Genomic DNA, 21,700 nt, shown 5'->3' with positions numbered 1-21,700 from the left:
ACCTACACGGCAATAATGGGTATAGAAAAGATATTTAAAGAAGACACCATAGAGGACATTATACTCCCAGTGGTGGTGGGGAAGAGAAATACTAAAATGTTCGTCTTCAGTTGTTATCTCAGAGATAAGGAAGGCTTTGAGTTTAATATAGAGTTATAGGATAATGAGATCTGTTCCTCCTAAAAGCTCAGACCATTTCTTTCATCAGATGGTGAGAGCACACAAGTCGTCATGTGGGAATATTACCCTCCTGACCACTAGGAGGAGGCAAGACACCCCAACTCACCAGTTTTAAGTCCCTCCCACTTCCTATGATCCTCAGTCATTTTTTTTTTGCCTCCTTCATGAGGAGTGAGGTGAAAGTGAAGTGCAAGATCTACTCATTGTTTGAAAGGGGATCCTCTAAACAATCTGAGACCTGAATCCTCCTCACAGTAAACTGTCATTGAGAAGAGCAGACAAGGAGTTTTAGCCATGAAGTGAAAGGTCTTTTCTCTGTGAGAAATGTTGCATGCCTCCAGGTAAAATGTGGACTTGTCTACCAATCCCTCCTGGGTTATAGTTGCTTTTACTAATTCAGATCCTTGGTATCGTGCTCACATTGCTTAGGATGGGCTCATCTGATGGAAACAAATTTCTACAGCTGGGGTAAGCCCAGTGTACGGAGGTGCTGAATGGTAAGTACCTGCACTTAAAAGCCCACCAGCTATTAGTATGAACATGTACCAGAGCTACTGAGTAAGTTTATGTTCAAGGCCTCCTCAGGGAAGATTCTTCCTTTCTCAGGTGCCTTTTTGGCTTGTTTGAGAGATTTGGACATAATGATGGTGTTTGCTCAATTTCCTAATTCAGAATAATAGGGACATTGTACACTAGATTTTTCTTTGCATAAATGTTTTGTAGATGATCCATTTATGTAGCCCATCTGGGAATGTTTTTGTAACAATGTATAGTTTTGCTTATTTTTTTAAAAAACATTGTGCTGATTTTCAGACTTCTATCCAAGCCCCAAAGTATCAGATGTATTTTGTTTATCTGTCTTCTCAGATTTGGGGGAGGGGGCAGCGTCTGCTCTTTATGCTTCCCCAGCCCGTTTCACTGGGTGTCCCAGCCTAAACTCATCGACAGTGCTAAACTGGGAGCTTCTAAATAAGTTTTTAAAAGGTTTTATACTGGATTTTTAGATCCGTATCTGTGCATATTTTTCTTTATAGTAGTGTCTAATACACCCAGCTATATGAAAATGAGTGTATACTGTACCTTTAAACCACAGGTTTTATTCAAATCTCTTTATAGTGCCAAAGAAAAAAGGTAATTTTCGTCCTGTTTTGGATCTCAAAATGTTGAACAAATTCCTGAAAGTTCCTACTTTCAATATACAGTTCACCCTTTGCTTCCTTTAGTGCAGGATGTCTACCATAGACTTAAAGAATGCTTGTTTGAATATCCCTATTCACAGGGATCATGTCAAGTTCCTGAAATTTGCTTTTTTAGACAAGCATTATCAGTTTGTGGCCCTCTGTTTTGGCCTGGCCACAAGTTCTGAGTGTTTACAAAAGTACTGGGAACTCTTTTGTCTGTAATTCGAGTTCAATTTGAGGAAGTATTTTTTTTTACAGAAAAGGGTGGTGGATTCATGGAATAAACTTCCATCTGAGGTGGTAAACACAAAGACTGTAAAGGAATAACAAAATGCCTGGGACATGCATAAGGCTATCCTAAGGAAAAAGTAACATGTAATATGGGTAGCCTTGATGGGCCTTTTTGGTTCTTATCTACCGTCAAATTCTATGTTTCTAATTATTTTTTGTAGTTCCTTACTTGGACGACAATCTTGTTCAGGCTCTTTCTTTTCATCTGGTTGTGTTTCACATTTAGATGATTCTTCAAATGCTTCAGAGTCAGTTTTAAAAATTAAATCTTCCAAAAAATAAATCATTAACCCTCAGACTTGTGTGTCTCTTCTGGGGTTCATAATCAATTTGGTGACTGTCTTTGACAGATCAGTGCAGACTGAAGCTGCATCAGGCCTGTGCCCTAATGCATTTGAATCGTCTTTCTTCTGTAGCTCAGTGCATGGAAGTTGTAGGTCTCATGGTGGCTGTATCAGATGCAGTTACATTTGTCAAATGTTATTTTTGCAGCATCAATGGTATGGGGATCATGAGGATCGGTCTCAGAAGATTGTTAGATCTCAAGACAAGAGAGTCCCTGACATGGTGACAGGCTTATCAGACTCTGATTGTAATTTCCACAGAAGCCAGCCTCTTAGGTTGCGGTGCAGCCTGAAGGTCTCAGAAAGAGCAGGGAGTTTGGTTTGGAGGTGAGGTTACTAATAAATGTTCTGTAATTCCATGCGATCTTCAGGGCTCTCCAGAGTTGGCCTGACTTAGATATGAATCTTTTCTGAGATTCCAATCAGACATTGTCACAGCAGTGGCTTATGTCAATCATCAGGTTCCTTAGCGATGAGGGAAGTGTCCCACATCATTTTGGTAGGGCACTATCATCACAGGATTTCTGCCATCCATATTTTAGGTGTGGACTGTTTGGAGGCAGACTTTCTAAATCACCAGTATCTTCACCCAGGGGAATTTTCTCTGAATCAGGAGATTTTTTACCGAATTGTGAGGCATTGAGGTCTGCCAGATTTAGATCTCATGGCCTACTGTTTGAATCACAAACTGCCTCAGTATTCTTCCAGGTCTCTGGACCTTTGGACAAGTCTGATAGATGCTCTAGGTCCCTTGGTCGTTCAACCTGATGTACATGTTTCCTCTGTTTATGATTATGATGCTGTCCAGGGTGATAGCCAGATTTCCAAGGAGCATTTTTTCCACAACTTGGGTGTTGTAAGAGCTCTTAAATATTATGTGAAAGCCACAAAAGATTTTTCAGATTTTCTTCTTTTTTGTTCATTTTTCTGGGCCTCACAAAGGTCAAAAAGCTATGGCTGTTGCAAGGCTTTTATTTGGTTGTAGGGAAAACTGCTGAGCGTATTACTGCTCATTCCACTAGATCAGTTGCTACTTCTTGTGCCTTTTGTAATGAGGCTTTTATTGATCAGATTTTTAGGGCAGCTACTTGGTCTTCTTTGCACACTTTTTCTAAATTTTATCACTTTGCTGTGTATGCTTCTTCTGAGGCTGCCTTTGGCAGGAAAGTTCTGCACGTCGTAGTGCCTGAATAGTAGTGAGTGCCTTCACTGTTAGTCCCCCTATCTCATTAATTTCTTCACAATGGGGAGAGTCCACAAGCCCAACCCTTTATTTTTGTTCAGGTGGCAGCAGTACTTGTATTGCACTTCTTTGCCCCGCTTTATCTTTACTCCTTTTCTTTTTTCCCCTCATCTGCTTGGCTATATACATGACTGAGGATCATGGAAGTGGGAGGGATTTAAAGCTCTGGCTTGTTGGGGTGTCTTTAGCCTCCTCCTAGTGGTCATGAGGGGAATATTTCCACACTTGATGGCTCGTGGACTCTCAGCATCATGAAAAATGATTTTATTTTTTTCAGGTAAGCATAAATTTTGTTTTAAATGGGATGTGATTTCAAAGAAAAAAACAGCCTTTTCATATACCAAAATAAACATAAAGGATACATTTCCCATTATTTAATACTCTTCGACTAATATAACAAGTAATTTGAAACACATTAAGGGGAAACTGATTTTACATTATACTGTCCCTTCAATTACCTCTGATAAAATAAAATTAAGGTAAGTTTATGGGTGCTCCTGTTTTCCCCCTGACCTTAAAGTAATTACTCTGACAGCTTGGTTACTGAATTTTTGATTCTCTCTAGACAATGAAATGAATAAAGATTTGAAGGAAGAAATTTCATTTTGCAAATGTTATGAGGTCTGCGCTTTTTTCAGCAAAGGCTTCCCTTTTATCCTGATAATGTGACATTCATTTAGGCTGCTAAAGGATTTATTATAAATAATCGCATTCTTCTCTGAGTTCTAGCCACTCATCATTTTTAAAGTTATTAACGTCAAGAATACACTGCTTGTGGATTTGCTTATAGTTAGATGTGTTTCTGAGCTGGACACTCTTCTGTGTGTTCCTACTTTTTTTTTACATAATTTTTATTATAATTTCTGCTGAATGTGGTTTCTTTTCTGAATATTTTTGAAATTGTGATTCGTTCATTATGTCAAAATCATAGGCATAAACTAGAAGCTCTTCTACATATGCTTGGTGTCTGAGCTCTCATATATTTGGATTCTACAATCAAATTGGGAAGTCTAATTTTTTATTAGTTACTCTATTCTTCTTTCAGCTTCCAAAGTTTCTTTAGCCAGTTGGAATTGCACTGTGATTCTTATAACTTCTATACATTTCTTTGTAAAATGTGGAATCATTCCATAGTTGTAGCTTCTTGGGCCTCCCATCATGAAACTTCAGTGGAATATATATATATATATTATTTTTTTTTGGAGAATTGTGGAATTGTTTCTTAAAGGCAAAGGAAGAGATTAACAGTGTTTATAGAGAGAAGAGCATACTTGCTGCTTAAGATTTGTTGTATTGTGCAGTTACAGAACGCTAGGCGTTACTAATAAAATATACATTGCTTCTGATTTTAATCAATCAAATATTTACCAATATATTGTGTTTAGAAAGTTTTAAAAGTCGCCATTAAAAAACATTTTTATCATCCTACTTACAGGAAATAAAAGATGATCGAAGTGATGTAGAGAGCAGTTCAGAGGAAGAAGATACTGCACTGAATGGGACCAAAGGAATCCACAACATGTCCAGCAATGGAGCCAATCGTGTAAATGGTCACACATCAAGTGGCCAATGGGCTGAGGAATAAGCAAGTGAGTGCTTATGTAAGCTGCCAGGAGACGGGCCAACAAGTTTCCTCATAGGACTTCTTTTGAAACTTGGCCAGTGTCATTCCTCACAAACCAGTCCTGAACTCTGTGGACCCTTTGAGCAGCCCTTGGAGTGTGAGGCAATGTATACCCTACACCAGAAGACCACACAAACTTATTCCGGCCTATACTTGACCTGTGTTTTGTGTCTGGATTAGGAATCTGGTAAGGATTACTACAGACTGGCTTCCCACAACACAGACATTCCTATGTGCACACACTGCAGTCTTTCTACCTATATTTGCACAATCTTTAATAGACGTGTGCTGAAAACCCTCATAATTTGAGCCCTCCCAAAAACGACTGTCTTCAGTATCTGTGACTACAAGGTTTGGAGGGACGTTAGCCATTTCTGGTTATAGAACATCAATGGGAGGTGTTAGTGGATCACAAAGCCATCGTCTTTGTGGTCTGTGCAGAGAACTATGGTGCCCAGCGAAAAAAACACTGACAAACTCATCAGTACCAGGTACAAGGGGTAGCAGTCTAAATACACAGCAGTGTGTAGATGCATCTAATCAGAGATGTGCTCCTTGATGTCATTTTATATCATTGTTTACTTCAGTCTGTGATTAAAAATACACGTTAAGAAAAAGACAAAAAAACAACTGAATACTTATGTCTGAGTTTTCTTTTAACACATTAATTATTGTATTGGTGTTTGTGATAAACTTATTGTGGCACTAAGATTGTATAATTTGCAAAAAAATACATTTTTATAATTTGTAATTAAATAGGACCATAAAAACAAATATTTTTGTTTTGTAAATGGAACTGTTCTTACAACTACTATTTAATTGGTACAGGTAATTCCATATGTATTTTATTTGAATGTTTAGTAAAGAAAGTAGAATTACACCTTTTAAAAGGACAAAGTATGCTAAACATTGTCATCATGAGTGGTTATTGAAAAAAAAAAAAATAGTTTAATGGTGTTTACCTGTAAATTAGGAAATTCATATTGTACCCCTAGCTATTTATGCTGCTTACCTGAGACAACTCCCAGAGCTCATTTGTGTTTATATGTTGGAAAATGGTGCCAATAGACTAGCTTAAAGCAGGGTTGCCACAAAGCTTCAATTTATTAAAAAAAAAAAACATTTATTTCTATATATCAATGTCTTAAAGGTTGCATAGCAGGCAGCCACAGGTATTTTTCCTTAGTCTTTAAAGGGACAGTCTACACTAGAATTTTTATTGTTCAAAAAGATTATTCCTTTATTACCCATTCCCCAGTTATGCATAAACAACATTGTTATATTAATATACTTTCCTTCTTAATATAAGGAGAGTTCACAACATCATTCCTTACTGTTGGGAAATATTGAGCCTGGCCCCCAGTAGGAGGCAAAGACACCCCAGCCAAAGGCTTAAATACCCCCCCCCCCCCCATTTCCCTTACATCCCAGTCATTCTTTGCCTTTTGTCACAGGAGGTTGGCAGAGAAGTGTCAGAAGATTCAGAGTAGTTCCTTATGAGGGGTATGTACCCTTCGAAATGGGACTAGAGTTTTAAGTAGTCTTGTCAGTCTCTCAGTGCGAGCATTGACGAACGTTAGTCTGGAGATACATTTTTTATACATATAACTCCAGAAGGCAGGGTCACAGTGGGGCTCCTTTTAGCTATATGGAATCAAGGGTTAATATCTCCTGAGGGGGATTATTGAACAGTGGGGATTAATCGCATACATTTGATTATGCTGCAACATGTGTGAGATGGTTTTTGGGTTCAGGCAGATGTTGGAACGTACAGGTTTTTACTTTTGTTTTGTGAGCTTTGTTTTTTTTGCTAGTATAGCAGGGGCGGTCCTGCATTGTGCACCATGTGACCGGGTGTGGTCACACTTATTTCCGCTTTCCTGACCATGCAGTTTACCGGAGAAGAAGCGGTTTCTCTGCTATGCCTGGGTCATAGGAGATGATGGGTACCCCAGCCATTGGGGGTATAAATGTGTAGTTTTTTTTTTTCTTAATAAACAATAGTCTGCTTTGTAAGCGCAAGCTATGGAGGATTCTTATGCGTTGGAGGCTTCTCCCTCTTTACCTAAGTCTAATACCTGTCTGTATTGTGAGGAGGTCGCAGTATACCCTCCCGCTCAACTATGTTCCACATGCCTTGATAAAGTGATCATGACAAAGAAGGTTAATAGGTTTGATACCACTGTGCCATCCACCTCTGAGGAGTCTCCTTCCCATGAGGTGCGCACCCTACAGTCATCTCCAAATACACATGCAGCTTCCCCTAGCACTCCTAATCCTCTATCTGGATGGGGCCTTTTACTGCCAGACTTTACTGAACAGTTAAAAAAGGCCATGCCTGTGGCCTTTAGTGCTTTACCTCACCCTGCTAAGCGCAAGCGAAAGGTCAAATACCAGGGGTCATCAACTAGTTTGTTGGATTTATCTGATACGAGATTATCTGATGATGAAGGCGCCTCTGATACTTCAGCGGGCACACTTTCTGGGTCGGGAATCTGCTGCAAATTTAAGATTGAACATTTATGCTTTCTGTTGAAGGAAGTTTTGGCTACATTAGAGGTTCCAGAGCCCAAATTGCCTGAGGAACCTTTGATTCCTAAATTAGATAAGGTCTACGAGGACAGGGTTGTACCACAGACTTTCCCGGTTCCTGTAAAGATGGTGAACATTATTAAGAATGAATGAGAAAGGATTGGTTCTTCCTTTTCCCCTTAGTCTTCCTTTAAGAAATTGTTCCCGGTCCCGGACTCTCAATTGGAGTTGTGGGGTTCCATCCCCAAGGTGGATGGCACTATCTCCACGCTTGCTAAACGCACTACTATCCCGCTTGACGATAGTTCGTCGTTTAAAGAGCCCATGGATAAGAAGATAGAAACTCTGTTAAAGGGACATTATAATATGTAGAAGAGAAACCCAGTATCAATAAAGCAATGAATGAAGCAATAAGTAGTATCAAACAGAATAAACTCTGCAAAGTAGAACATGTGCAGCAATATATGAGAATGTCTCAATCATTAAACATAAGCCCAACAGGTAATTACACGTGACTCACCAGTCCATATACGTGTGCGGCTGATAGACTTTGAGTGTAGTAACAGGGAAACGTTCACCCGTGGCTCTGGGGTGGCACAATGTAGCGCTATGGATCCAATCCGGGACGAGGCTGTGTATAACCCCACTTGCCTCAACTTATCCCAGATGATGTCCTGGCGTCCGTGCTCGTAAGTCACTCCGTAGCTAAATCCCTTAGCAACTCCGCCTGTTTCGCTGAACGTTACGTCACTGTGAATCCTCCATTGAGACCCAGGTAAAACTCCGCCTTGGTAGGCTGTGCGCTGCTGTCCCGCAGCTCCTGGATTTACAAAGAAATGTAGGCTGCACATGTGCTCCGTGATGGAAACCAGCAAAGCAGACAAACTGGAAACTGGAAGCAATATCAGCAAAAAAAGAGGAATGGTCCAGTTTGTCGAAAATAAAATGATAATCTTTATTAGTCCATTAAAAGTAAGGAAGATACACAGCGAGAAAACTAGTAGGTGTAGAGGGCGCAGCACTTGTATGGCTTACGCGTTTCGGATTAGCTCCGTAGTCATAAGGCTATGACTATGGAGCTAAAGATTATCGTTTTATTTTCGACAAACTGGACCATTCCTCTTTTTTGCTGAAAGGGACATTATACACTTATTTTTTCCTTGCATAAATGTTTTGTAGATGATCTAGTTATATAGCCCATAAAGTTTCGTTTTTTTTAAATGTATAGTTTTGCTTATTTTTAAATAACATTGCTCTGATTTTCAGACTCCTAACCAAGCCCCAAAGTTTTATGAGAATACTTTCTCTAGCTTCCGTTTGTGTAAAGGATCTTTTAATATGCAAAAGAAGGGGGAGGGGGGGTGTCTTATTTCCCACTTGCAGCGCGCTTTCCAACTACCTTTTCAACAGAGCTAAACTGAGAGCTTCTAAGTAAGTTTTTAAACAGTTTCATACTGGATTTTTATATCCGTATCTGTGCATCTTATTCTTTATAGTAGTGTCTATTACATGCAGTTATTTGAAAATGAGTGTTTACTGTCAACCTGCAGCGGCTGTTGCTGCGATTGCTGGAGTGGCTACCTATTGGTGTGACTCCTTATCTGAGTTGATCGAGGTGGAGGGTCCCCTCGACTTGATCCAGGAAAGAATTAAGGCCTTAAGGGTGGCTAATTCTTTTATTTGTGATACAAATTATTCGCCTGAATGCTAAGGCTTCAGGTTTTTCTGTTCAAGCACGTAGGACACTCTGGCTGAAGTCCTGGTCTGTGGACATGACTTCTAGGCCTGGACTCCATTATATCCACGGTTACTGGAGGCAAAGGTGCCTTTTTACCTCAGGATAAGAACAAGCAGCCTAAGGACAAGGTCCTAATTTTTGTTCCTTTCATTCTTATAAATCCCAACGTCCGCAGCCCTCTGCAAAGCCTGAGCAATCCAAGGGTATTTGGAAGGCAGCTCAGTCTTGGAATAAATCCAGGCAGAGCAAGAAGCCCGCCGAGACTAAGTCGGCATGAAGGGACGGCCCCCGATCTGGCTCTGGATCACGTAGGGGGGCAGACTTTCACTCTTTTCAGCAGCTTGGTTTGGGGACGTGCAGGACCCGTGGGTCCTAGAGGTCATCGCTCAGGGATATGATAGGTTTCAAGTCTCATCCACCCAGGGGCAGATTCCTCCTCTCAAACCTGTCTTCCAGGGCAGAAAAGAGAGAAGCCTTTCTGGGGTGCGTGAGGGATATCTCCTCCCTAGGAGTCATTGTCCAGGTACCTCTCACAGAAAGAGGTTTGTGATACTATTCAAACCTGTTTGTGGTCCCAAAGAAGGAGGGAACTTTCCGCCCGATTCTGGATCTCAAGTGCTTAAACAAATTCCTATCTGTCCCCTCGTTCAAGATGGAGATAAGGTCGATCCTTCCCTTAGTTCAGGAATGACAGTTCATGACCGCTATGCTTACCTTCACATCCACAAGGAACATTTCAAGTTCCTAAGGTTTGCGTTCCTGGACCAACACTTTCAGTTTATTGCACTTCCGTTTGGTCTAGCTACTGCTCCAAGAGTTTTTACGAAGGTTCTAGGGGCTCTGCTTGCAGCTGCCAGAACCAGAAGTATAGCAGTTGCTCCATACTTGGACGATATTCTGGTTCAAGCGCCATCTTGTTATCTGGCAGAAGATCATTTAAAAACTCTTCTCTTTCTTCTTTGATCTCATGGATGGAAGATAAACTTAGAAAAGAGTTCTCTTATTCCCAGTACCAGGGTGGAATTCCTGGGTACTATAATAGATTCCATATCCATGAGGATATTCCTTACAGACCAGAGACTTTACAAGCTAAATTCAGCTTGTATTGCCCTCCAGACCTCCTTAAGGCCGCCCTGGCTTGGTGTATGGAGGTGATTGGTCTCATGGTGTCCAGCATGGACATCATTCCTTTTGCCAGATTTCATCTCAGACCACTACAGCTGTGCATGCTGAGACAGTGGAACGGCGATCATTCGGATCTGTCTCAACAGATTTCTCTGGACAACCGGTCGAGAGAATCGCTCTTCTGGTGGCTCTGTCCAGATCATCTGTCCCAAGGGACATCCTTCTTGAGACCATCCTGGGAAAATGTGACTATGGACACAAGTTTATCAGGATGGGGAGCTGTTTGGGGTGCCAGGAAGGCACAGGGCCTGTGGACTCGAGGAAGCCTTCCTCCCGATCAGCATTCTGGAACTTCGGGCAATCTTCAATTCTCTGAAGGCTTGGCCTCTTCTGGGTGCGTCCCAGTTTATCAGATTCCAATCAGACAACATAACCTTGGTGGCTTACATCAACCATCAGGAGGGTACGAGATGCTCCCTAGCGATGAGGGAATTATCTCGTATTCTGGAGTGGGTGGAGGCCCACAACTGCTCGCTGTCAGTGATCCACATTCCTGGTGTGGACAACAGGGTAGTGGATTTCCTCAGCAGACAATCCTTTCATCTGGGGGAATGGTCTCTCCATCCCGAACTGTTTGTGGAAATTTGCAACAATTGGGGGACGCCGGAGATAGATCTCATGGCATCCCGACTTAATTCCAAGCTACCCAGATATGAGTCGCGGTCCAGGGATCCTCAAGCAGAGCTAATAGATGCATTATCAGTGCCTTGGAGGTTCAGCCTGATTTACATTTTCCCGCTGTTACAACTTCTTCCTCGTGTAGTGGTCTGCATCAAGCAGGAGCAGGCATCGGTGATACTGATTGCTTTATCCTGGCCGCGAAGGATGTGGTTCGCGGACCTGGTGGGGATGTCCTCATCTCCTCTGTGGAAGTTACCTTGTCGCAGGGATCTGCTGGAACAGGGTCCTTTTGTTCATCAAAATCTAGATTCTCTGAGACTGACTGTGTGGAGATTGAACGCTTAGTCCTAGCCAAGAGAGGTTTCTCTGAGAGGGTTATTGATACTCTCATTCAAGCTCGTAAGCCTGTTACTCGTCGATTCTATCATAAGGTGTGAAGTGCTTACTTATTCTGGTGTGGAGAGCATGGTTTAGCCTGGCATAAGGTTAAGGCTGCCCGGATGCTTTTTCTCCAGGAGAGTCTGGAGAAGGGCCTTTCTGCCAGTTCCCTGTAGGGACAGATTTCGGCTCTATCTGTTTTTCTGCACAAGAGGCTCGCAGAGCTCCCTGACGTGCAATCTTTCGTTAAGGCTCTGATTAGGAGTAGACCTGTCTTTAGATCTAATGCTCCACGTTGGAGTTTGAATCTTGTTCTTAAGTTTTTGCAAAGGGCTGCTATTGAGCCTATGCATTCGGTTAACATCAAATTGTTGTCCTGGAAGGTTCTTTTTCTATTGGCTATTGCGTGCAGAGTGTCTGAAATAGCTGCCTTGCAATGTGTGCCTCCTTATCTGGTGTTCCACTCTGATAAAGCTGTCCTACGTACCGGCTTGGGTTTTCTCCCTAAGGTTGTGTCTGATCAAAACATCAATCAGGAGATTGTGGTTCCTTCCTTGTGTCCTAATCCTTCTTCGAAGGAACGTTTACTTCATAATCTGGATGTGGTTTGAGCTTTGAAGGTTTATCTTCAAGCTACTAAGGATTTTAGGCAAACCTCTTCCTTGTTTATCTACTCTGGGAAGCTTAAGGGTCTGAAGGCTTATTTTTGGTTGAGGAGTGTTATAAGCTTAGCTTATGAGTCAGCAGCGGGGCTTAGACCTCAGAAGATTACGGCTCATTCCACTAGAGCGGTGGCTTACTCTTGGGCCTTTAAGAACGAGGCCTCTATGTATCACCTCTATGTATGACCTTTGAGAAAGCCGAGATAGTATCGGCGAAACATGTCAGGGAGGGGTATTGTCTAACAAACACCCCTATTAGCAGTTTTTAAATGGCATAGGAATTTGATAACATAATGAAAATAAGCAGTCCGTAATCTTTAACTTAGCCACGTAATAGAAGTTAATTTAATACTACAACAATAATAGTATACTAATTTCAGTACCTAAAGCTATTACTGGAGCTACGCTAGACGCTAAGGGTGGCTGCTGGGGGCAGTTAACACTGGATTTACTGTAGTAATTACCGGATAGGTTCAAGTAATAACTACCTATGTAGAAACAAAGCATCCTTCAGATCCGTCTTATACGCTTACTAAAAGACGCTTAGTCTGGTCTCTAAGTACTTAGCATTCAGACAAGTTGTTTTGTAACCTTGAAGTGTGCTTCAATTTTTTTATAAAAACAAAATCCACCTCTAGAGATTGAAGTATCCTGGCAACAACGCTACACGCTAGGTGTGATTGCCAGAGATAATGAACATTAAGAATCTATGATGTAAATACGATAAAGGGTTATACTATAACTATGAACGCCTAAATAAGAGATTAAGACTTGTTGTACAAAAACGGTACTGAAGGTCAGCATGTATTTATAAATCTCAGTTACATAACGCACAATTTGCTACTTTAATACCATTTGCTAAAGAGAGTAAGCAAAGTGCATACATAGCAAGCTAATACTAGTTTGGTTAAACCAAATTAACCTCACTAAGAGGTCACAAACTGTGCATGTCGAAATAAGACAGCACAAAAACCGTTTTCAATAATCAATATATGAAAGAAGCTCCTACGTTTACCTAATGATTTACAAGCACCTTAAGCCAAAATTAAGGCTTAACTTAGAAGTGTGTTTGTAATCTTGAATTAATAACTGTATGGACGAAAATAAGTCTGGCCACAATAGGCACAGACGTGAAAGCTGCAGCTAAATTGCGCTCAGACCAACATCTGAAATTTAGCAACTGTGAACTCAACGTTAAAACACCACATATTTTACACAATAATAAAGTGTTAATTTGACACGATATACAACAAGTGCACCAAATATCTAAGGTATTTGCAATAAGTTCACAACCTCATGTGTTAAAATACCTACAGATTACTATACTATACAAGGTAATAAATATTTTATAGAAGCTCCATTACCCTCTTATAGTGAGCAAAATTATTTCTCCAACATAGGTGTGTCCGGTCCACGGCGTCATCCTTACTTGTGGGGATATTCTCTTCCCCAACAGGAAATGGCAAAGAGCCCAGCAAAGCTGGTCACATGATCCCTCCTAGGCTCCGCCTTCCCCAGTCATTCTCTTTGCCGTTGTACAGGCAACATCTCCACGGAGATGGCTTAGAGTTTTTTGGTGTTTAAATGTAGTTTTTATTCTTCAATCAAGAGTTTGTTATTTTAAAATAGTGCTGGTATGTACTATTTACTCTGAAACAGGAAAGAGATGAAGATTTCTGTTTGTAAGAGGAAAATGATTTTAGCAACCGTTACTAAAATCGATGGCTGTTTCCACACAGGACTGTTGAGAGGAATTAACTTCAGTTGGGGGAAACAGTGAGCAGACTTTTGCTGCTTGAGGTATGACACATTTCTAACAAGACTCTGTAATGCTGGAAGCTGTCATTTTCCCTATGGGAACCGGTAAGCCATTTTCTTAGTTTAAGTAAAAGAATAAAGGGCTTCATTAGGGCTTAAAAAACTGGTAGACATTTTTCTGGGCTAAAACGATTACTTTACTAAGTATATTTGGCAGATTATTACTTTTAATAGTTGTTAAATCTTGGGGATTGTTTTAATAAAAACGGCAGGCACTGTATTGGACACCTTTTTCACTGGGGGCCTTTTCTAGTCATAGACAGAGCCTCATTTTCGCGCCTCTAATGCGCAGTTGTTTTTGGAAAGCATGGCATGCAGATGCATGTGTGAGGAGCTAAGAACCACTGAAAAAGCTTATAGAAGGCATCATTTGGTATCGTATTCCCCTCTGGGCTTGGTTGGGTCTCAGCAAAGCAGATACCTGGGACTGTATAGGGGTTAAATGTAAAAACGGCTCCGGTTCCGTTATTTTAAGGGTTAAAGCTTAACAATTCCTTCATACTTTTTCACATATTCAGTAATAAAGTGTGTTCAGTTTGAAATTTAAAGGGACAGTAACAGTTTTATTGTAAAACGTTTTTTGTGCTTTGTTGACAAGTTTAAGCCTGTTTAACATGTCTGAACCATCAGATAACGATGTTCTATATGTATGAAAGCCAATGTGTCTCCCCATTTAAATATATGTGATATATTTGTGTCATAATGTCCAAACAAAGTAGGGATAATAATGCCATAGATATGATATTGCCCAAGATGATTCCTCTAATGAGGGGAGTAAGCATGGTACTGCATCATCCCCTTCTGTGTCTACACCAGTTTTGCCCACACAAGAGGCCCCTAGTACATCTAGTGCGCCAATACTTATTACCATACAACAATTAATGGCTGTAATGGATAATTCTATTGCATGCATTTTTTCCAAAATGCCTACTTATCAGAGAAAGCGTGATTGCTCTGTTTTAAACACTGAAGAGCAAGAGGACGCTGATAATATCTGTTCTGACATACCCTCACACCTATCTGAAGGGGCCAGGAGGGAGGTTTTGTCTGAGGGAGAAATTTCAGATTCAGGGAAAATTTCTCAACAAGCAGAACCTGATATTGTAACTTTTAAATTTAAATTTCAACATCTCCACGCACTACTTAAGGAGGTATTATCTACTCTGGATGATTGTGACAATTTGGTCATTCCAGAGAAATTAGGTAAGATGGACAAGTTCCTAGAGGTTCCGGTGCCCCCCGATGTTTTTCCTATACCCAAGCGGGTGGCGGACATAGTAAATAAGGAGTGGGAAAGGCCCGGCATACCTTTTGTCCTCCCCCTATATTTAAGAAATTAGTTCCTATAGTCGACCCCAGAAAGGACTTATAGCATACAGTCCCCAAGGTCGAGGGGGCGGTTTCTACTCTAAACAAACGCACTTCTATTCCTATAGAAGATAGTTGTGCTTTCAAGATCCTATGGATTAAAGGTTAGAGGGTTTGCTTAAAAAGATGTTTGTTCAGCAAGGTTACCTTCTACAACCAATTTCATGCATTGTTCCTGTCACTACAGCTGCGTGTTTCTGGTTCGAAGAACTAGAAAAGTCGCTCAATAAAGAATCTTCGTACGAGGAGGTTTTGGACAGAGTTCAAGCTCTTAAATTGGCTAACTCTTTTTTATTTTAGATGCCGCTTTGCAATTAGCTAGATTAGCGGCGAATAATTCAGGGTTTGCTATCGTGGCGCGCAGAGCGCTTTTGCTTAACATCCCTTTCAAGGGTAAAACACTGTTTGGCCCTGACTTGAAAGAGATTATTTCAGACATCACTGGGGGAAAGGGCCACGCCCTTCCTCTGGATAGGTCTTTTAAGGCTAAAAAGAAGCCAAATTTTCGTCCCTTTCGCAGAAACGGACCAGCCTCAAATTCTACACCCTCTAAGCAAGAGGGTAATACTTCTCAAACCAAGCCAGCCTGGAGGCCGATGCAAGGCTGGAACAAGGGTAAGCAGGCCAAGTCACCTGCCACTGCTACCAAAACAGCATGAAGTGTTGGCCCCCGATCTGGGAAGGATCTGGTGGGGGGCAGACTTTCTCTCTTTGCTCAGGCTGGGGCAAGAGATGTTCAGGATCCTTGGGCGCTAGAAATAGTTTCTCAAGGTTATCTCCTGGAATTCAGGGAACTACCCCCAAGGGGAAGGTTCCACGGGTCTCAATTATCTTCGAACAGGCATTCTTACACTGTGTAGAAGACCTGTTAAGCATGGGAGTGATTCATCCTGTTCCATTAGGAGAACAAGGGATGGGTTTTTACTCCAACCTGTTCATAATTCCCAAAAAAGAGGGAACATTCAGACCTATTTTAGATCTCAAGATTCTAAACAAGTTTCTAAGGGTTTCATCATTCAAAATGGAAACCATTCGAACGATCCTTCCTACCATCCAGGAAGGTCAATTCATGACCACGGTGGACTTAAAGGATGCGTACCTACGTATTCCTATCCACAAGGAACATTTTCGGTTCCTAAGGTTCGCCTTTCTGGACAAGCATTACCTGTGGCACTTCCATTCGGATTAGCCACTGCTCCAAGGATTTTCACAAGGGTACTAGGGTCCCTTCTAGCGGTGCTAAGACCAAGGGGCATTGCAGTAGTACCTTACTTGGACGACATCCTGATTCAAGTGTCGTCTCTGTCAAAAGCAAGGGCTCATACGGACATTGTCCTAGCCTTTCTCAGATCTCACAGGTGGAAAGTGAACATAGAAAAAAGTTCTCTGTCCCCGTCAACAAGAGTTCCCTTCTTGGGAACAATAATAGTTTCCTTAGAAATGAAGGTTTTTCTGACAGAGGCCAGAAAATCAAAACTTCTAAGCTCTTGTCAGGTACTTCATTCTGTTCTTCTTCCTTCCATAGCGCAGTCCATGGAAGTAATAGGTTTGATGGTTGCGGCAATGGACATAGTTCCTTTTGCACGAATTCATCTAAGACCATTGCACCTGTGCATGCTCAGACAGTGGAATGGGGATTATACAGACTTGTCTCCGACGATACAAGTAGATCAAATAACCAGAGATTCACTCCGTTGGTGGCTGACCCTGGACAACCTGTCACAGGGAATGAGCTTCCGCAGACCAGAATAGGTCATTGTCACGACCGACGCCAGTCTGGTGGGCTGGGGCGCGGTCTGGGAACCCCTGAAAACTCAGGGTCTATGGTTTCGGGAAGACTCTCTTCTCCCGATAAACATAATGGAACTGAGAGCGATATTCAATGCTCTCAAGGCTTGGCCTCGACTAGCAAAGGCCAAATTCATAAGGTTTCAATCAGACATCATGACGACTGTTACATATATCAACCATCAGGGGGTAACAAGGAGTTCCCTGGCGATGGAGGAGCATCCGGGGGAGTGGGAACTCCATCTGGAAATCTTTGCCCAAATAACTCAATTATGGGGCATTCCAGACATGGTTCTGATGGCCTCTCGTCAGAACTTCATGGTCCCTTGTTACGGGTCCAAATCCAGGGATCCCAAGGCGACTCTATTGGATACAATAGTAGCACCTTGGATCTTCAACCTAGCTTATGTATTCCCACCGTTTCCTCTCATTCCCAGGCTGGTAGCCAGGATCAATCTGGAGAGGGCTTCGGTGACCTTTATAGTTCCTGTGTGGCCACGCAGGACTTGGTATGCAGACCTGGTGAATGTGTCATCGGCTCCACCATGGAAGCTACCTTTGAGACAGGACCTTCTTATTCAGGGTCCATTCGAACATCCGAATCTGGTTTTCCTCCAACTGACTGCATGGAGTTTGAACGCTTGATTTTATCAAAGCGTGGGTTTTCAGATTCTGTAATAGATACTCTTATTCAGGCTAGAAAGCCTGTAACTAGAAAAATTTACCATAATATATGGAAAAAATATATCTGTTGGTGTGAATCTAAAGGATTCCCATGGAACAAGATAAAAATTCCTAAGATTCTTTCCTTTCTACAAGAAGGTTTGGAGAAAGGATTTTCTGCGAGTTCTCTGAAGGGACAGATCTCTGCTTTATCTGTTTTACTTCACAAAAGGCTGGCAGCTGTGCCAGACGTTTAAGCGTTTGTTCAGGCTCTGGTTAGAATCAAGCCTGTTTACAGACCTTTGACTCTTCCCTGGAGTCTTAATCTAGTTCTTTCAGTTCTTCAAGGGGTTCCGTTTGAACCCTTACATTCCGTAGATATTAAGTTATTATCTTGGAAAGTTTTGTTTTAGGTTGCAATTTCTTCCGCTAGAAGAGTTTCTGAGTTATCTGCTCTGCAGTGTTCTCCGCCCTATCTGGTCCATGCAGATAAGGTGGTTTTTACGTACTGAGCCTGGTTTTCTTCCGAAGGTTGTTTCCAACAAAAATATTAACCAGGAGATAGTTGTACCTTCTTTGTGTCCGAATCCAGTTTCATAGAAGGAACGTTTGTTACACAATTTGGACGTTGTCCGTGCTCTAAAATTCTATTTAGATGCTACAAAGAATTTCAGACAAACATCTTCCTTGTTTGTTGTTTATTCTGGTAAAAGGAGAGGTCAAAAAGCAACTTCTACCTCTCTATCTTTTGGGCTTAAAAGCATCATCAGATTGGCTTATGAGACTGCCGGACGGCAGCCTCCTGAAAGAATCACAGCTCATTCCACTAGGGCTGTGGCTTCCACATGGGCCTTTAAGAACGAGGCTTCTGTTGATCAGATATGTAAGGCAGCGACTTGGTCTTCACTGCACACTTTTACCAAATTTTACAAATTTGATACTTTTGCTTCTTCTGAGGCTATTTTTGGGAGAAAGGTTTTGCAAACCGTGGTGCCTTCCATCTAGGTGACCTGATTTGCTCCCTCCCATCATCCGTGTCCTAAAGCTTTGGTATTGGTTCCCACAAGTAAGGATGACGCCGTGGACCGGACACACCTATGTTGGAGAAAACAGAATTTATGTTTACCTGATAAATTACTTTCTCCAACGGTGTGTCCGGTCCACGGCCCGCCCTGGTTTTTTAATCAGGTCTGATGATTTATTTTCTTTAACTACAGTCACCACGGTATCATATGATTTCTCCTATGCAAATATTCCTCCTTTACGTCGGTCGAATGACTGGGGAAGGCGGAGCCTAGGAGGGATCATGTGACCAGCTTTGCTGGGCTCTTTGCCATTTCCTGTTGGGGAAGAGAATATCCCCACAAGTAAGGATGACGCCGTGGACCGGACACACCGTTGGAGAAAGTAATTTATCAGGTAAACATAAATTCTGTTTTTGTAATTCAAGGTACCACTAGTATCCCAAGTCCTAAGAAGACATCATATAGACGGATCATTTTTATTTATTTATTTTTTTACCGGTCAGTGTATAACACACGATCAGTATATGAACCCCAGTGAATACATTTTTGTCCATTCCCAGTACAGGATAACATATGGGATATTATATGTTAGGATTTAATTTACTCAATATTGTATGATAGCACCTATTACTATAATCCTACAAATGGTTAATGATATTAACTATAGACAATACCAATACTGTCTATAAAATCACCATATTCATTTAATCCCATAGGTACTATTGCTGTTGTACCGGATAAAATACCCACAACTCCCAGTATTGAGGTGTACTCTCTGCCCTAGGTACCCACAATATTTGTATAACTAGGTTACGGAACTGACTACTAATCAATATATGTGCGATTCTGTTCCTATGTGTTTTTAAAGTACACACACACACACATTAATCCAATTTTATTTATATTTAATAAAAGTTATGTTTTAATTAAATTCACTCGAATACAAAGTTTCTGGTCCTTAAAAGTGAGTCTATTATTCACATTAATCAGGGACGGAAGTGCTCTTGAAAGTGCACTTTTTTCAGTCTTGATCCCTTCTCTTGGGCTCTAGACTTCATACCTAAGTTGTTCCCGTGCACAAGCACTCCTGCTCATATCCAGGATATATACACACACGCACTTATATACATATACACAAATATCCACATGTGTATGTAGGTGTGTATATATACATCCAAATGTATATTGATACATTCATCTAATTAAATTGAGCAACCCTGTAACAATAATAGTGTAGTGCTAGTGCCACCCCTTCCTCTATGTATCAGATTTGTAAGGCGGCTACCTGGTCCTCCTTACATACTTTTTCTAAATTTCTACAAGTTTGACGTTTTTGCTTCGGCTGAAGTAGCTTTTGGGAGAAAGGTATTGCAGGCTGTGGTGCCCTCAGATTAGGGTCCGCCTCTCCTTTACCCATCCCATTATCATTCAGTGTCTTCTGGTGTTCTTTTGGTGATGTGCAGTGTTGTTTTTGCGCTAAACATATCTTTTGGAATTATGGCCAAAAAGTTCAACCTTGGTTTCATCAGACCATAACACCTTTTCCCACATGCTTTTGGGAGACATCAGATCTGTTTTTGCAAAATGTAGACTGGCTTGGATGTTTTTCTTCGTAAGAAAAGGCTTTCGTCTTGCCACTCTACCCCATAGCCCAGACATATGAACGATACTTGAGATTGTTGTCATATGTACCACACAGCCAGTGCTTGCCAGATATTCCTGCAGCTCCTTTAATGTTGCTGTAGGCCTCTTGGTAGTCTCCCAGACCAGTTTTCTTCTTGTCTTTTCATCAATTTTGGAGGGACGTCCAGTTCTTGTTAATGTCACTGTTGGGCCATGTTTTCTCCACTTGATGATGACTGTCTTCACTGTGTTCCATGGTATATCTAATGCCTTGGGAATTCTTTTGTACCCTTCTCCTGACTGATACCTTTTAACAATGAGATCCCTCTGATGCTTTGGAAGCTCTCTGTGGACCATGGCTTTTGCTGTGGGATGCGACTAAGAAAATTTCAGGAAAGACCAACTAGAGCAGCTGAACTTTATTTGGGGTTAATCAGAGGCACTTTTAATGATGGCAGGTGTATGCTGACTCCTATTTAACATGATTTTGAATGTGATTGCTTAATTCTGAACACAGCTACATCCCACACTTATGCAACCACATTATTTTAGGGGTTTTTTTGTTTTCTTCCCTCCACCTAAAAGATTTCAGTTTGTTTTTCAATTGGGTTGTACAGTTTATAGGTCACATTAAAGGTGGAAAAAGTTCTTAAATTATTTATCTTTGTCTCCTTTTATATATATATATAAATATATATATATATATATATATATATATATATATATATATATATATATATATATATATATATACAGGTAGCCCTAGTAGTTTATAGGTCACATTAAAGGTGGAAAAAGTTCTTAAATTATTTATCTTTGTCTCCTTTTATATATATATATATATATATATATATATATAGGTAGTCCTCAGTTTACGCCGGGGTTAGGTTCCAGGAGGAATGGTTGTAAATCAAAACCGTTGTAAATTGAAACCCAGTTTATAATGTAAGTCAATGGGAAGTGAAGGGGTTAGGTTCCAGGCCCCTCTCAAAATTATCATAAGTAACACCTAATACATTATTTTTAAAGCTTTGAAATGAAGACTTTAAATGCTAGACAGCATTATAAACCTAATAATATAGATTGTATGATCATCAAACTAAGTTTAATGAACAAAAACATTTGCTAACAGCACCTATTTAAATAATCACACAACAGACTGCATCATCATCAAACTAAGTTTAATGAACAAAAACGTTTTTTTACTTGCATTTTTCTGCAATCAGTTATTTGCATTGTTAGCATGTTAGATAATATTGGGTCTGAACCTATTCTATGCATTTCAATCTGTAGTGATTAAGCAGTTAGGCACCCTCACCTCAAGCTGCTGGACAGGAAGATAATAGGGAAGTGGCTGCTAAAACTTGTTGTTCAATAGCTAATGTCTGCTCTATGTACACAGATCAATTTCAGGCTGTTAAGTTGCATAAATTTGC

General features: G+C 40.9%; 1 protein-coding gene across 2 annotated transcripts in view; it reads left to right on the top strand.

The window, feature by feature from the left end:
• The window catches only part of CERS5 (ceramide synthase 5), a 251,544-nt gene extending 246,046 nt beyond the window's left edge, over window positions 1-5,498 (top strand). For both annotated transcript variants that reach the window (XM_053708354.1, XM_053708356.1), the window contains one exon: window positions 4,675-5,498. In XM_053708354.1, the coding sequence (XP_053564329.1) occupies window positions 4,675-4,824 (150 nt within the window). In that variant the 3' untranslated portion in view covers window positions 4,825-5,498. The remainder of the gene's footprint in view (window positions 1-4,674) is intronic.
• The last annotated feature ends 16,202 nt before the right edge of the window (window positions 5,499-21,700 follow it).

The sequence above is a fragment of the Bombina bombina genome, chromosome 3 (genome assembly GCF_027579735.1).
Source record: "Bombina bombina isolate aBomBom1 chromosome 3, aBomBom1.pri, whole genome shotgun sequence".
NCBI lineage: Eukaryota > Metazoa > Chordata > Amphibia > Anura > Bombinatoridae > Bombina > Bombina bombina.
Note: the sequence above shows the minus strand (reverse complement) of the source record. Positions and strands in the feature narration are given on the sequence as shown.